The sequence below is a fragment of the Macaca thibetana genome, chromosome 9, assembly GCF_024542745.1.
Source record: "Macaca thibetana thibetana isolate TM-01 chromosome 9, ASM2454274v1, whole genome shotgun sequence".
Taxonomy (NCBI): domain Eukaryota; kingdom Metazoa; phylum Chordata; class Mammalia; order Primates; family Cercopithecidae; genus Macaca; species Macaca thibetana.
The window spans coordinates 128907880-128923896 of NC_065586.1; the positions used below are offsets into that span (position 1 = coordinate 128907880).

Sequence of the window (16017 nt, forward strand, 5' to 3'; positions counted from 1 at the left end):
CTGCATGCAAACACACACATGCCTGTGCACACATAAACGTGTCTGCATGCAGACACACACATGCCTGCATACAAACACATGCCTGCATACACATAAACACGTGCCTGCATGTACACACACACATCCCTGCGCACACATAAACACATGCCTGCATGCAAACACACATGCCTGCGTACACATAAACACACATGTGCAGGATTGGTCCAGAGCCCATGCCCCTGCTCTGCCTTTGAGGAGGGGCGTCCCTCTCCCGAGGCCTCCACTGCATCCCCACCCCACTGAGAAGCTGACTTGGGGCCCCTCCCAGAGGCCGTGGGTGCTGGAGGGAGGGAGTTGCTCCCTTGAAGGGGAGCTGGAGCCGTACCCTCTTAGGAGGCAGGAGGCAGCGGGGCTGTGAACTTCTGTGCTCCAGGCAGGAGGCCTGGGCCAGTGGCTCAGGTAGCAGCTTGGCACAGGGTAATGACTGTGTGCATGAGGCTGCTAAGTGCCCATTTCAGGGATGACGGACGAGGTCACAGGAAGAGCCAGGATGTGGTGTGGTTTTGAGGGAGCCCTGGCTCAATGCCATGCCCTGCACAGCTGTGGGGACATGACTAATGAGTAGCACAGGAGAGGGTGTGCATGGTGACCGCTCAGGAAGACGGCCGGGGCCAGTCCTGCAGGGGTGGGAGGTGATGCCTGCCTGGGCTTGTTTTGGAAGAGTCTCGGGGGCAAGGCCATTGTCTGCCTCCCGTGCATGTGGGAATGAACATTTTGCCCCCAAGCTGCTGCCAGAATCTCCCCACTGTGCACCTTGGGACCATTTTCCCTGACCTGTTCTCACCAAGCTGACATCGCTTACTCTGCAAGTTACTTGACACTCAGGGCAGGACAGGAGCTGTGTTCCTTCTGCTGGGGGAGCCAGCCCTAGGGAGGAGAGGCCGAGAGGGGCTGCTGCTGGGGCTGCCACGGCGGTGCCTGAGGGCGCGAGTGCTTCTCTGGCATCCCCAACAGAGGAAGGTCTCTGGGTGGGCAGAGCACACCTGTAGCGGGCGGCGTAGGTCCCACTGTCCGCAGCAGAGCAGGCGGACCCCAGAGCCTGCTGGCGCCACAGAGCTTTCTGGTGACAGATGTGGCAGCTCTGGGAAGGGCAGATGTCACACCAAGCATTCGAGCGTCCCAGGTGCACACAGACACACGTGCCCCCAGCAAGGAAAACCAATGTGACTTTTTCTGCTCTTTCTTTTCTTTAGCTCTTGGAGTTTGACAAGGAGTTGTCTGTCTTTAAGGACAGACTGTATGAACTGGACATCTCGTTCCCTCCCAGGTAAGGAACATGCTATTTGGGGGATGAACCCGGCCAGGAAGGCGGCATCTCCGCCCTCCCAGTCTCTGGTGCATTTGCATGTCTGTGTGTGCCGGTGTGTGCTGGGCATGAGTGTGTGCATTCTGTGTGCATCTGGAGTGTATCTACCATATCTGTGTGTACACAAGTGTGTTGTGCATGTGTGTGTGCACGTGTGCATGTGTGTGGACTTGTGGATCTGGTGCACATGTGCGTCTGTGTCTGTGTGTATCTGTGCATGTGTGTGCACATGTGCATCTGTGTGTGTGTGCACACTTGTGCACGAGCGTGTGTGCACGTGGGCATCTGTGCACGTGTGCGTCTATGTGTATGTGTGCACCTGTGCATCTGTGTGTGCATGTGTGCGTCTGTGTGCACTTGTGCACGAGTGTGTCTGTGTGTGCACGTATACATCTGTGTGTGCACATGTGCATCTGTGTGTGCACCTGTGCATCTGTGTGTGCACATGAGCACAAGTGTGTGTGTTCTTGTGTGCATGGTGTTTTTGTGTGTGCACACATACCTGTGTGTCCTGCAGTTGTGTGCAAACTGCGCCTTCTCCTGCCCTTTTCATGACCTGAAGAAAGCAAGCAGCTGAGAGTAATAAGTAATTCTGTTATATTTTTTCAAAAAAGGTTTTTTCCAATACGCAAAATACAGCCTTATCAGAGTTGCACACGAGCGGCCCACGGGGACTGTGTGTTATGGATCTTTCTGGGAGTATTGGGACCTCCAAATGCAGTGTGTCTACATGGGTGTGGATGTGTTTAAGGCATGCGTGTGTGTGCGCCTGAGTTTGAATGTGCAGATGTTGCGTGCTGTCCGTGGATGTGCAGGTGTTGCGTGGTGTCCGTGGATGTGCAGGCGTTGCGTGGTGTCCGTGGATGTGCAGACCTGGTGCAGACGTTGCGTGGCATCCGTGGATGTGCAGACCTGGTGCCAATGTGTGTGGGACATGCATCACACAGTTGTGGATGTGTGTGCACGAGGTGTGCTCGCATACATGGTTGCATATGTGAACATGAGTGAGAACGTGTGACTCGTGTGTGTGTAGGACATATGCATGTGGCTGTGTGTTCTATGGGTGTGTGTGCACGTGTGTGTTCATGCATGGAGATGTGTGCCTGGGTGTGGGTGTTTGTGTGCGTTTCTATGCAGATTTGCTGGCACAGAGCAGTTCTCACTGTTGTTAGCTACAGGGGACTTCCACTGGCAGATGTGGACTTTGCCTCTCAGCTGGGAGCCGGAGGATGCAGCCTCAGAAAGCTGACTCAGGCTTTCCCAAAGTCAGAGGCAGCGCTGAGGGCTGAGCCTTGAAAGTGGCAGAGCACTTTGGTGTCCAGGGGAGTTTTCAGACAGGTCGGAGGAGCCTCTGGAAGGCAGTGGTGGCCCAGGCCTCCCACCCTCCTCACAAGCTCCTTCCTGTTCTACAAAGACACCAAGGCTCCCTGCCCTGCACACCAGCCTCATCCTGCAGGAGGTGCAGGAAACCCCAGGGGATCTCGGGCCCACACCCCTCTTCCTGGAGGGCTCCCCACTCCCACTTGGATCTGAAGTCTGACTGCTGGAGACACAGGCCCCCAGAGAGACCCTCGTGTCCAGTGGCATTCCAGAAAGATCCGTGGACCCCGACCCTCAGCATTCCCAGGGTGCCCAGGCCGGCCGGGCTTGCTCCTCGGCATTTGGCTGTGTGAGAGCGGCTTCTGCTTTCCCACTGCTTCTGCCCTGCCGGGGACGCGTGTCTGGGGGCAGTGGATGCATGTCGGGGGCAGTGGACGCATGTCTGGGGGGGCAGTGGACACGTGTCTGGGGGGCAGTTCTAGGGGGGCAGTGGACATGTGTCTGGGGGGGCAGTGGATGCGTCGGGGGGGCAGTGGACGCATGTCCGGGGGACTGTGGATGCGTGTCAGGGGGGCAGTGGATGCGTGTCGGGGGGCAGTGGACGCGTGTCCGGGGAGGCAGTAGACATGTGTCCAGAGGGGTAGTGGACACATGTAGGGGGGGCAGTGGACGCGTGTCCGGATGCAGTGGACATGTGTCCGGGGACTGGACAGGAACCTACCTGCATCCAGTTTCCACTCGTGTCTACGGTTGGGATCAGCTGAGAAGCTCCTGAACAAGGTGACCCAGCCTCTCAAACGTGTGAAATGGGACAGGCCGCCAGGTTGCTGCTTCTGAAAAAACATGCAACTGTTCTATGCTCTGTGCTCTTCAGAAACATGCATAACACGTAGGCTCTGCGTAGGTTTTGCTTTTAACCAAGTAGTGACTCTGCCCCAGGCTGGGTGGAAGCCACAGCTCCCGCTGGAGCGCAGGGAAGGGTGGGGGCTCCTGCGTCGGGGCAGAGCAAGTTCCAAGTCCCCAGCTGTTTCCAGATGGTTGGGCACAGGGCTCACAGGTGCCCCTGTGGGTGGGGCCCAGGGGGCATGGGAGGGGCTGCAGAATCCGCAGCTGTGGTGCCAGGATGGACCCGAAACTCAATCACGGCCAACAGGGAAACTTCACAGAGAATCAGATCCCAGTCGCGACAGGTGCTGTATGATATTTTGGAACTAACTGAAAAACTCTTGAGACACTGATGAAGGCCACAGAGATGTTGAGAGTCAGCAGACACTGCACTTAGGGCAGGTGGCTGAGCTCAGCCACAGGACCCCCAGGGTTCATTCACTCCAAGTGGAATTCATTACTACTTCAGTGCAGTCCCAAACGACATGCCCATTTGGGGGTGGATTTGCAGCCTTATGGGTGGGCCGGGCCCCCTGAGAACCTGCAGGCCCAGAAGTGGGGGCTGTGCTTGCATGTTCCATTCATCCGGAGGCTTGATAAGTCCACGTGTGTGTGGACTGCACTGCTGTGTGAGAGCAGGGCCGACGGCGGCTCGGAGACGCAGCAAGGCCGCTGAGGAGCCCAGATGAGCTGTGCCATGGCCGGCAGTGGGTGGCAGAGACACAGCCAGCAGACCCCGGGCGGTGAGGGATGCGCTCACTGTGTGGGTGAAGGGCTCCGCCCTCAGGGCTAGTGGCACCGCCGCGTGGCCAGTCCCACTCCCAGACCCACAGAGGGCATGGGCAGGCCCGGAAGCAGTGAGTCAGGGACAGTCACGCCCCACCACAGCAGGGACCCAAGGCCACGGCCTGAGCACCTGGACACTCCCCGAGGTGGGAGCGGCATTGGTCAAAGCAGAGACACAGGCGCCATACCCCACACCCCAGAGCTGCCTGCACTTAGAGGCGTTTCGAGCTGAGCCGGGCCGGGTCGCCTTGCGGAGGAGCGTCCTGGGGCCGGGCGGCCGGGCGGAGGAGCGTCCTGGGGCCGGGCGGCCGGGCGGAGGAGCGTCCTGGGGCCGGGTGGCCGGGCGGAGGAGCGTCCTGGGACCAGATGACACTGGCTGCCATTTTGTTTCCATGGAGGTTTTCATCATACTTTAGACCATGTTCAAAAATACCAACAAAACCAAAGCTCAACAGGCAATTTCATGCAGTAAAAGAAGGACTGATGTGAAGATACTGTGCTATAACTAAAATTTAGTCTCACATAAAAATAAGTTTGATATAGAACTTAAATTGTGAATTTGGTTTTATATTCTAGAAACTTCCAGACGTGTATGCGTTCCCCGGGTAGCGCTGGCCATTCTAAGGTGTTTTGGGAGAGAATTGGCACAGCCGTCCCTTTGGGGCTGAGGACGGCCCAAGCCGACCGGCTGACCCTCTGCCTTCGTGTCTCCCCAGCTACCCGTACAGTGAGGATGCCCGCCAGGGTGAGCAGTACATGAACACCCGGTGCCCGGCCTGGTGCGACCGCATCCTCATGTCCCCGTCTGCCAAGGAGCTGGTGCTGAGGGTGAGTGTGTGCTGCCCCGGCCCTGGGTGCAGAGGGACGTGGAACGCTGGGTCTGGTCTGGCCCGGCCTGGTGACAGGGCCCTGGGGACGGGGGCACCCAGTCTGGGGAATGCTGCCAGGTTGGGCCCTGACCTCATCCTGCCATGAGCTGCACCCCAGTGCTGGGTCACCTCCGAGCCAGCACCTGGGCTGGGGCAGCAGCAGATGGAGCCGAGTTCCTGGGCCATGGGCAGCCGGCATCATCGTGAGTTTGAAATACACACGGGTGGTCGGCAGGAAGTGTTTTCAAATGGTAGTTCATTGTATCCTGGGAAGTCAATGTGCTCTTGTGCATTCGAGCACTCACAGACCGTGAAGCACAGTAGAAATGTCTGAGGTTGTTTTGCTAAGTTGTAAATCAGAGCCAGATTCATTTGGAGCCTTGATAAGTTAAAAATGAATGGGCAGCATTTTCAGGAGATGACCTGGGCCTTGGGAAATTTTCAGATTTCCTGTGACTTTTTTTTAATAAATAATTTTGTTGTTGTTGTTGTTGTTGTTTACAAAAAAGGAGATAGGGGCTTGCTTGCTACATTGGTCAGGCTGGTCTCAAACTCCTGAGCTCCAGCGTTCTGCCCACCTCGGCCTCGCCGGGATTACAGGACTACAGGTGGGAGCCACTGTACCTGGCCAATCTTGTGATTTTTTGGTTCCCACATTTTAACATACAAGGAGTGTTTTCAGAAGAATCAGTATCTGAATTGGTTTTGTCAACTCCCCGTGAATGAAAATTAAATGGCGATAATAACGAAGCTTGCAGGCGGGAGTGGGAACTGCAGCTGTGCCAGCACCCAGAGCCGGAGCCTCTGACCATGGCGTGGGTGGGCAATTGGAAGGAGGCTGGCGACTTTGGTGGTACCACTGCCAGTCTGGTGGGTTCTGCCCACCCTGTCCACTGTCCCAGGCCCAGAGCAGGGACAGGAGCCCCTACTAACCCCGACCTCAACACCAGCTGCGTGAGGCTCCTGTTGTCCTGCACTGCCCGTCTGTGTCCCTGTGCCAGATGGTACCAGACCCCAGGCACAACAAGCACCTGGGTGCAGGTGCGCCCTCAGCAGGGCAGGGACCCTCTGCAGCCCCGGTCCCTGAGATGCACCCTGCTGGCCTCCGCCACGCGGCTCTGTCTGCCGGGCCAGGTTCCTTACTGTTCCTTCCTACATCCTGGAGCACCCCGGGTGCAGCCTGCCCTCTGTCCCTGGCTGTGCTGTGAGGAGCCTGCCTGGCGCGGGCCTGGGCTAGAGGCAGGGCCTCTTGGCCAGAAGTCCCTGGGGTCTGCAGCCAGCCTGGCTCCTCTGCAGCCCCACCTCTGGCCTGTGGGCAGGGCCTGTGCCCATCACTGAGGAAGCATGCTGGCCACAAGCCCGAAAGCCCAGGAGTGGACTCGGCCCGGAGCCTGGCTGTGGACGCACCCCTGCCCCTCTAGCTGGGCTCACTGGTGGGCACGCCAGTCCCTCGGTGCCACATGGTGGGTGCTCCCACCTGCCGGCGCTGAGAACAGGTCGGGCATGTGGAGCCCAGGGCTGCCGGTAGGGCAAGAGCCTCCCAGGGACTCAGGCACAGATGCCATCCCCGGGAGAACGTCAGAGGTCACGCAAGTGCTGATTGGTGAGCAGTGCCCAAGGGCAGAAGGCTGGCAGGGCTGTGGCCTCCCCACATTGTGCTGTCATTTCCAGGGCTCTGCCAGCTCACGGCATGGCAGCATTGAGCCCGTTTTCCATCACTCACAGCCTCTCGGGTTCTCTGGACCCGGGACTTGTCAGTTTACACTCAGGGTGGGGGACAGAGCCTCACAACGCACACCTGGCGGCCTTTGACAGCCCCCGCCTCCTGGGGCCAGAGTTTGGACAGGCTTTTCCCATGAGGCCACCCAATGGGCAGTGGGCGTGCAGCCCAAGCAGACGGGCACCGGGCGCACTCCGCAGCCTCATCCATCATGACACGCGCCGTCACCTCGTCACCAAGCTCCATTCTGCCTCCGCAGCCCTAAAACACTGAAGGGGGCTCGGGACGCGGGCGGTGCTGCTTGCGAGCCTCGGTGACAAGTGTTCAGTGAGGTGTGCGGCGTGCTGCCTGTGCCCACCGTAATTTGTTTATCTGTCCAAAGATTATGCAGTTGAAAATCCACAATTTTATGCTGCCTTTGTAAATTACCACGCTGCGTTTGATGAATGTTTCCCCACTTCCGTGGAGGCGCCGTTCCATCCGCGAGACGGGAAGGTGCTCATGCATGCAGTGTCGAAGCTTGTGTTTTCATCCCTTCTGGCAGGCGCCCATGCTGGAAAGTAAATCTGACCTTAAGCTTCCCACTGCATTAAAGATAATTCAGTTTTAACTCGATAGTCTCAGATGCTTCAGCTGTGGATATAAAATTCCAGAGCCGAGTGCTGACCAGCAGCAAACCCCTTCCCCAGGCGCCCGGAAGACAGGCACCCGCCGGGAAATGCACACACAGCCGTGAATTACTATGCACAGATTGCTTTGTGTAGTGGTATGGAATTCGGTGTCTGTTCTCATTTGAACACTGAGTTCTAAGCTCATAGAACAGTCAAAAGCAAATGAAAGTGGGAAAAGTGGAACTAGATGGGCTGCCTCAGTCAGAGGGCACACCCGCACAGAAAGCTGGGGCTGCACCACTCCTGTGAACAGGGTCCCCTGCAACTCCCCCGAGAGCCCAGGAGCATGTCCAGGCGAGGGGAGCTTGGAAGCGGGGCCAGCACTCGACTCCGCACACGACCCCTCCTAGAGGCAGATACCTCTTGGCCGAAAGGGCCAGGGCCAAGGTGCTGAGGTGCTGCCACGCCACCAGAGCCTTTGGTCCGTGGGCTGGCCTCTCTCTCAGGGGCCAGGCAGGACGGGTGGCAGAGGCTGGGGAGGTACTTGCAGGGGCCGGACCCCCCATCTCTCTGCCCCCACAAAACCCTGATGTTCCTGCTGGTCAGCTCCCCGCTGGACCCAGGATGCCTCACCTCCCCACACCCACCTATCTCTGTTTCCCCTTTCCAGTCGGAGAGCGAGGAGAAGGTTGTCACCTATGACCACATTGGGCCCAACGTCTGCATGGGAGACCACAAGGTGACGTAGACTGAAGTCCAGGGGCCGGGCTGGTGGACTAGGGAGCCGGGGAGCTGGGGCCGGTGGGCAGGTGGGGGCTGGGGCTGGCAGGCAGGTGGGTGGGGGTTGGCCAGTCTCTCCTCTCCTGCTCTCCTGTCTTCTTAGTCTGACTCTACAGAGTAGGCCAAGTTGGTCTGTTTTGATTTAATTTTAATAAAGTATCATAAGCTAGGTGGGTAAGTAGGAAGAAGGCAGAAATGACTAGTTACAATAGAATAAAATACATCATTTTACTATTTGTAAAAAACGTCCACTGCTGATCGTTTCTGACGGCTGTTTTGCAAGTACGCAGCCGCAGTGTTTTAATGGCCTTCTTGGGGAAGGCTCACCATCAGCCGGGGAGCTGGGGTGAGGGCACTCCCACCGTGTGCCAAGGGGCGGCACTGGCACAAATGGTTTATTCAGGCAACTGCACCTCGAGAGTGTGCACAGGTGACATATCAAATCTCATTTTCAGCCAAATAAATGAGTTACCTTCTTCCACGTTGGAGGCCCAGAGCTGTGAGCCCCAAACACACGCCAAGAAGGCGCTGGACCTGCCGGGTGCAGCAGAGCCGAGGATGGGAGAGCCTCCCTTCCCCGCTTCATTCGGGGCCTGTTTAGCCATTATTTTAGATCAGTTTTCCCATTAAGTTTTCACCTGGAAATAACACCTTCCTTGCAAAACCTCTCATGGCCGGCCTGGCTCCAATTCCACATTCACGGGGCTCCCAACCCCCGCTCTGCGGTGGCTGCACACAAGGGCCGAGCTGCCTCTGCTGGCCATCAGCTCCTCCCAGCCCGGTTCATGGCTGCCCTTGTGAGACGCAGGGTCCAGGGGTGAGGCGGGAGATGGCGGCGTGTGCTGGGCTGTCCCGCGTGCACCGTGCTGACGCCCTCCTGTCTTCCTGCTGCAGCCCGTGTTCCTGGCCTTCCGAATCATGCCCGGGGCAGGTAAACCTCATGCCCGTGTGCACAAGTGTTGTGTCGTGCAGTGACGTGGTGGTAAATATGACTCCTCCCTCTAGTTCAGCTTTTACACAGCTTTTCCTGGTGCATTTGTTCCTTTAACAAATTACGAATTCCATGCCAGGGAAGAGATGCCAGCGCCATGAGAGGACCCTTCGTGAGCCCTCCCTGTAGCCGTGTACTGAATACGCACCTTCAAAGCTGCATCGAGAACCCACCCAAGCGCCACCTGCTAGACGGCCAGCCCCACACTTCGCTTCAGCCTCCGGACCATTCCGGAACAGCCTCACATACCTCACTGTCTCGTCTGTTCATGTGACATTAAGTAGAAATATTGGTTTTTTAAAAATAAGTCACAGTCCTGTTGTCAAAACTCTAATAGACAGCAAAGAGGGTCTGTACCGTAGACTTCACAGTTTTCAGTTTTTAATGATTGTCAGTGGAGGGGCTTCTCCAGCACAGAGACCCCACCCCTCCCCCGTGTCCAGAGACCCCCCTCTGCCAGGTGGAGGTGTGTCCAGGGGCTGGGGAAGCCGAGATGGGCGCTCCCGCTGCCGGCCGGCAGCGTGGCCCCCAGCATGGCGCAGGGGTCTGTCTCTGCCGATGCCCCTTCCGCGGCACTCTGCGCCGTGTCACATGGTTTTTGAATCACACTGCAGCTGCTTTCCATTTTTATATATATATAAATATATATAAATATATACTTTTTAAAAATAATTTATAAATCTTACCAAAACTTATGCTAAATGTACTTTCCAGTATGAATGCACAAGAGAGTCCCATCAGCAGGCAGCATCGGAGTCTAGGAGCTCAGCTGTGTGTCCATCAACACACACATTCGTAAAAAAACACATGGCCTCGCCATCGTGGGTGAAATCGGCCCCACAGCACGTCTGCACTGGCGGGCCGTTACTCCCGTGCCGTTCTTCTGTGTAATATTAAGAACTGAATGTGAAGTTTATAGCTAGCCTGGGTGTACCTTTTAAGAATTTTGTAAACCGTTTGTCTGTCTTTTGTTACTGTTTTATGGTGCCAAGTATTCTACATTACAACAATAATATCATGGGAGAAATAGAAATAGCCTAGTTTGCTTCCAATAGAAATTGCTTTTAACATGGGCTGTATATAAAAATATTAAAGAGAAACAAAACTGTACATTTCCTCATTGCTCCGCTACAAACAACCCATGTAATAACCTTGTTGCAAATATTTTTCTCCTAGCACTAAGTACAGCATTAAAAGGTGATTAGAGAGTCTGTTGATGAAACACAAATATATGTTTTATTGATTTTACTTTAGAACACTACAGAGTTCCTGGACCGGGTGAAGGCATTAGGTGGGTGTTTGTTTTTGGATAAATCACTACCATTGCAAGTGACTGCTGTCCGCTGCGGAATCCGCTCTTGGTGGAAGGACCGGTCCCTGTCCCTGCTGTGGTTGCCACTGTCCGCAGTTCAACACGGAGTCCGCCCCACGGGTTTCAGCTGTTGGTCGTTCTGAGGGCCTTTAGAAGTGACTGGCCTGGTTCCTAAGCAATAAAATTGACCATGGTGAAAATAGTCCCGTGTTGCTTTGTTTTCCTTCCTTTCCCTTCTCCTGCCGCCTTTGAAATGCTAACTCAGGGGAGCGGCCTCCTGTATACCCTGTTACTTGAGATCAAGCTCATTAGAAATCCCGGCATTTCACTGTATCACACACTGTCACAAAACACCAAGCCGCTCCTTGAGAGGAGAAAAACAGCCTTTTGGACCTTCTACTGTAATAAAGGATTTATCCCTCATCATTTTAAAACAGGATTATATAAATGCTTTGCCTTCCTCAAAACTTTAAAACTGGAAGCCCGTCTGCTCTGCTCTGCGCTGAGCTGAGAGGCTCCCCACAGAAAAGCGTTGCTTCTGCCCTTCAGGTTGCCTCCTTGTGAAGGCTGCCAAGAGCCTAAAACAAAATGCGCCGAGTTGAAGCCGCTTGTATTTCTCTTTAACGTTTCCGAAAATGCCTTCCAAGAGAAATCGTACCAGCGCAATGATATAATTATTTACATTTAATTTTTTAAAATTAAAACGCAACAGTCCCATTAAGATGCAGCGATGGGCAGACCCGGCCACAGAGGCTGCGGGAGGGTGGACGGGTTTTGTCAGCCGGAGTCACAGCCCCGCGGAGCTGGCGGCATTTCAGGGCAGCCCCTGGCCGGGCGCTGCGGGCCTCGCCCGGGGGCCTCCCGCTCCCTGACCCCGCGTGCCCCGTGGGAGGCCCCGCCGTTCCAGGGCGGACTTATTTCGGATTTCTCTTTGCGACCCTAGTTTGGAAGAAACTGCTTCCCACCGCGGAAAGATACAGCGGGATGGTGACCGAAGGGCCACCGTGCAGCCGTTCAGACCCGGTTCCACCGGCTGAGCCCAGGGCGCGCCTGTGGGATGCTCCGCTTACGCGCAGAGGGATTTGGAAATAATCAGAGCAAACCCCTCGGCCGAGCGGGAACCGGTGCCCGGCGGCGACCAGTACGCGGCCCCAAAGCGGGAAAAGCGAAGAAAGAAAAACGTCCCGCGGGGACTCGAGGCGGGTACGCGGCTCACCCGCCCTTTCGGGGCCCCCCAAGCGCGTCCGAATCCGCCCCGAGGCGAGGCGGGCCGGGCCGTACCTGCTGCTCCGTCCCAGGCTCTGTCCCGGCCTCCTGGCGGCTGTCGCTGCGGTTCCTTCCCGCGGGCTGGGCCCCTTCCCTGCGCCTTCGCCGCCTCCTCGCGCCTGTCCGGGGCCCGCAGCCTCCGCACCGGGAACCCGGAGGACCCGAGGCCGCCGCGCGCCCGAAGTCGGGTCCCGCAGGGGCGAAGCCGCGGCCGGGGAGGGGCCGCCTCGCTCCGGGTTCGAGACGGAAGAAACACGCGGCGCAGGCTCCGGAGCGGCGGCTCCGACGGGGACGCGTTAAATAATTTATTGATGATACAAAGCGACTCGCGCCCACCGGGGCCGCCCCCGGATTCTGCAAAAATAGACTCGCCCCCACCCCGCGCGTCCTCACAAGGCGTCCCCCGCGCCGCCGCCGCACGGGCTGACCAGCGCCAAGTTCGAGGGTTTGTGCTTCTTGAGCAGCCGCGTGATCTTCTCGTCGTCCGAGTTGGGGTCCAGGGGCCGGTTGTATTCGTCGTCGTCCTCCGCGTCCGAGCCGCCCACCTTCAGCTTCTCGGCGTCGGAGTCCTGCTTCTTCTTGGCCGACGCCATCTCCGCCGCGTGCCGCTTGCGCCACTTGGTCCGGCGGTTCTGGAACCAGACCTGGGGGCGGACGGGGCGGTCAGGCGGCCGCGGGGCCCGGGGCTGGCGCTGGGGCTGTGGCCGTTCGCAGGACGCGGGCCCCCGGCTCTGCTCTCCCGGGCCCCGCCGCGCTCACCTTCACCTGGCTCTCGGTCATGCCCAGCGAGTAGGCGAGACGCGCGCGCTCCGGGCCCGCCAGGTACTTGGTTTGCTCGAAGGTTTTCTCCAGCGCGAAGATCTGCTGGCCCGAGAAGGTCGGGCGCGAGTGCTTCTTCTTCCCGTCCTTGTCCAGGACGCCGCTGGCTGGGGCTGCAAGGGAGGGGAGGGGAGGGGGGGTCAGCGGCCGGCGGGGTCCCCTCCGCGCCCTCCCGCCCCGCACCCCCCGCGCGGGCCACTCACCCGGGCCGGCCAGACGCGGGTCCCTCCACGGCGCGCCCTGCACCACGCCGGGCCAGAAGATGGGCGGGCGCCCGGGCAGCTCGGCCAGGGGCTTGGGGTAGCCGCGCGCCACGGCGGCCGCGGGTCCAAAGTAGACGCCGGCGGACGAGGCGAGCCCGTTGAGCCGGGGCAGTCCCCCTAGGAGGCCCCCGCCCGCCGCGCCCACGGGCCGGCCCAGGATGTCGCTGATGCCGTGCGGGGTCCCGAGCGGGAGCTGCGCGCCCAGGCCCCCCAGCGCGGGCGCCTTGAAGCCGGCCGGACCCTGCAGCGCGTAGGGGAACAGCGACGTCTTCATCTCGGCCATGTTGTGCAGCGCGGCCAGCGGGGCACTGCTCAGCACGAACGCGCCCGGGCGGTTAGTGTCCATGGGCGCCGCCGCCGCCGGCCCGGGCTCCCATCCGGGCCCCGCCGCCGCCGCCCCTGCCCGCCGGCCCGGGAAGTTTGCGCTCGGCCCGGGCGGGCGTCGGCTGCAGCGCGGGGCGCGGGGGGCGGGCAGGCGGCTCCGGCGTGGGGCGGGCGGGCGGCGGCGGCTCCGGGGCCGGTCGGAGCGGCGCCGCGCGGGACGGACGCGCTGATAACGGGGGCCCCCGGGGCGCGGCGCGCGCGCTGATTGGCTGCGGACCCTGCGGTCCGGCCATTGGCCAGCGCCCCCCCCCCCCGCCCGCGCGCCCCCGCCGGCCGCGCCGCGCACTCCATGAAGGGCCCATTAGCGCGGCAGGTGCCTCCCGGGCTGTAAATTCGCCCCCTGATTTATCTCCCCGGGGACGAAATAAATCCCGCTCGGATGGGAGTTTAGTTAGGCAAAGGTTTTCATGCGAAATCAGGAAAAAATACGAGAACATATTTTATTAACGGAAAGAATGCAGATTTGAGGACCCGCCCGCGCGCTCCGAGTGCCCCGCTGGGGAAGAGCCCGGCCCGCGCCCCCGTCGCGACTGCTCGGCCGCCCGGGGCTGCGGTGGGTGTGGGCGGCCGCGGACGCTGGCGGGGAACGCGCTCCCGGCGGGTCGGGGCCACAGGAGGGCGGAGGGCACGGGCCTCGGAGTCCACGGAATCCACGGGCCTCACGGCCGGGCGAGGCTCGCACGGAGCTGCCTCTGGTTTCGCCGACACGCGGCCGGCGCGGTGGAGGAGTGAGGCCGGCTGGAGCGGGGCGGGCAGGCGGGTCCCGGGACCACACGCACTGCCCGGCGCTTGCCCGCTGGGGGTCCCCCAGGATGTGACCCGGGCCCACGACTTCGCCCACGGGCCGCCTGTCGCGAATCCCCGGCCGGGGGAACAGAGACCAGGGCGGCCTCAGCGCGGAAGCCCAGTCCAGGGCCCGAACGTGGGTGCGGGTTGGGCGCGCAGCGGCAGAAACGCGGCCTTAGACGCGCGCGCGAAGCCTGTGACCCCCCGCCCCACTCCCCCGGCACCGGGAGCCGCTCGCTCATCCCGCAGACCGGACGGTGAGATGACTCCGAGCCCCGCGCAAGGCGGCCGCGAGCAAACCCTCCGACCTCTGGGGTGGCGTCTCGTATTAATTTAGGGACACGGGGCGGCTGTGATTATGACCCACGGCCCGTGGGGAGCCCCGAGTGTGTGCGCAGGGACCGCCGCTGCGTGGCCTCTTTCGGGCCTGGGGGAGTTTCCTTCTCAACGACTTTCCCGTTTCGCCCCGGCCGCCAGGGGGTCGGTGCCGCGGAGGAAGGAGGCGCTCAGGGCTCGGGCCCGGGGTCTCACGTCCGCTCCCTCCCGCCCTGCTCCAGAGTCCGTTTTCGTTTTGTGCAGGTCGAGGCGGGGACTTGGCGCCGTCGGCCGCTCCTGGGTGGTGGCTTGGAAAACTCCGGGGCAGTGGTGCGGCCGCCGCTGCCTCTGCTGTGCGCGCTCGGGGCTGCCCCGGCGGCTTCCCCTCCGCTGAGGTGCAGCCCCGCGTTCACGGAGAGTTCGCTTCCCCCGTCGGCTCCGCACTCAATTGGGATTGGAATTCGATTGGGCGCGGCTGCCCCGCCAGTGATCGGCCCCCGCGGAGCCTGGCCCGGGGACCCCCAGCGCCCGCCCGGCCCCGAGACCCGCCGCGCCCCGCTGCCTCGGAGGAAACACGAGGAAGGGCCCTCCCGGGTCGGGTTCGGGCCCCTCCCAGCACCCCAAGGCGACGGCGCCCGCGGCACAAGGCTCGGGCTCTGAGCTGAGACGCGGGAACTGCGGGCGGGCGGGGAGGGGGGCAGGGCGGAGTGCGCGGGGCGAGGGCTGCTGTGGCCCTGGGACCCCTACTCCACGCGGCCGAGCAAACCCTGGGCGGGCCGGGAGGGGCGCGGGTCGCCCGAACTGAGGCCGGGAAGGAGCACGCGGGCAGGATGGGGGGAGGAAGCCGCGCTCCGGACCGGCTCCGGCTCCTCTCACACCCCGGAGGGGCGGGGCGGGGGGCATCGTTAGCGCTGTTTTATGGCTGAGGAAACACGGACCTGGAGGCGCTGCGCTGCGGCCCGGCGGCCCTGGGTCTGTCTGCGCCCCCGGGTCCTCCCTGGGCTGCCGCGGGAACGCGTGGGGTCGCGGGTGGGGCTGGCGTGTCACTGGCTGCGGAGCGTGCGGCTCTCCAGGGCCCAGGGGCGCGGGATGGGGTCCAGGGTGAGTTGGGGGCGCAGAGGAGCCGGGTAAGGGGGGGTCCTTCTCCCACGTTTTTCTAAGCCGTGGGCGTCCTGGCGCGCTCTGCAGGTGCCGCGTCCTACCCGGCTCCCCGGTCTGCGCCCCACGCGCTCTCCGGCCCTCCTCCCCCAGGGGCTGCGAGCGGGTCCGGTGGCTTCAACTGCGCTTCCCGGCGCGCACTCCGGGCCCCGCCTCCTCTCCAGCTCCCGCCCGCACCTTTTCTCCTGCGCCCCCCGGCGCCGCCCTCTCGGAAACCACCGAGACAACGCCCTCTCCTCCCGGGAAGGTCCGAGCGCCTCCGACCGAGATGCCTTTGCCTGGGCTCCGCCGCCCGGCGGCCCCACTGCCTGGAGAGGTTCGCGATGCCACCTCCTGGCCTGGGAGCAAACGTCCTGAGAGGAAGGCTGCGGGCATCGGCGCCAACGCTCCTCGCTGGAAAACCGAGG

General features: G+C 60.8%; 2 protein-coding genes across 4 annotated transcripts in view; one reads left to right on the top strand and one right to left on the bottom strand.

Moving 5' to 3' along the window:
* INPP5A (inositol polyphosphate-5-phosphatase A) overlaps positions 1–10821 on the top strand; it is a 195294-nt gene extending 184473 nt beyond the window's left edge. For all 3 annotated transcript variants that reach the window (XM_050805523.1, XM_050805525.1, XM_050805524.1), the window contains exons 12-16: positions 1233–1306; positions 5053–5164; positions 8207–8275; positions 9211–9298; positions 9387–10821. In XM_050805523.1, coding sequence (XP_050661480.1) covers positions 1233–1306; positions 5053–5164; positions 8207–8275; positions 9211–9291 — 336 coding nt within the window. In that variant the 3' untranslated portion in view covers positions 9292–9298; positions 9387–10821. The remainder of the gene's footprint in view (positions 1–1232; positions 1307–5052; positions 5165–8206; positions 8276–9210; positions 9299–9386) is intronic.
* Positions 10822–12176: 1355 nt separating this feature from the next.
* NKX6-2 (NK6 homeobox 2) lies at positions 12177–13498 on the bottom strand. The gene is made up of 3 exons (XM_050805539.1): positions 12908–13498; positions 12645–12817; positions 12177–12529 (listed from the first exon to the last, which is right to left on the bottom strand). The coding sequence occupies exons 1-3, from the start codon at positions 13311–13313 to the stop codon at positions 12275–12277; spliced, it is 834 nt and encodes a 277-aa protein (XP_050661496.1). The 5' UTR covers positions 13314–13498; the 3' UTR covers positions 12177–12274.
* Between the last annotated feature and the right edge of the window lie 2519 nt (positions 13499–16017).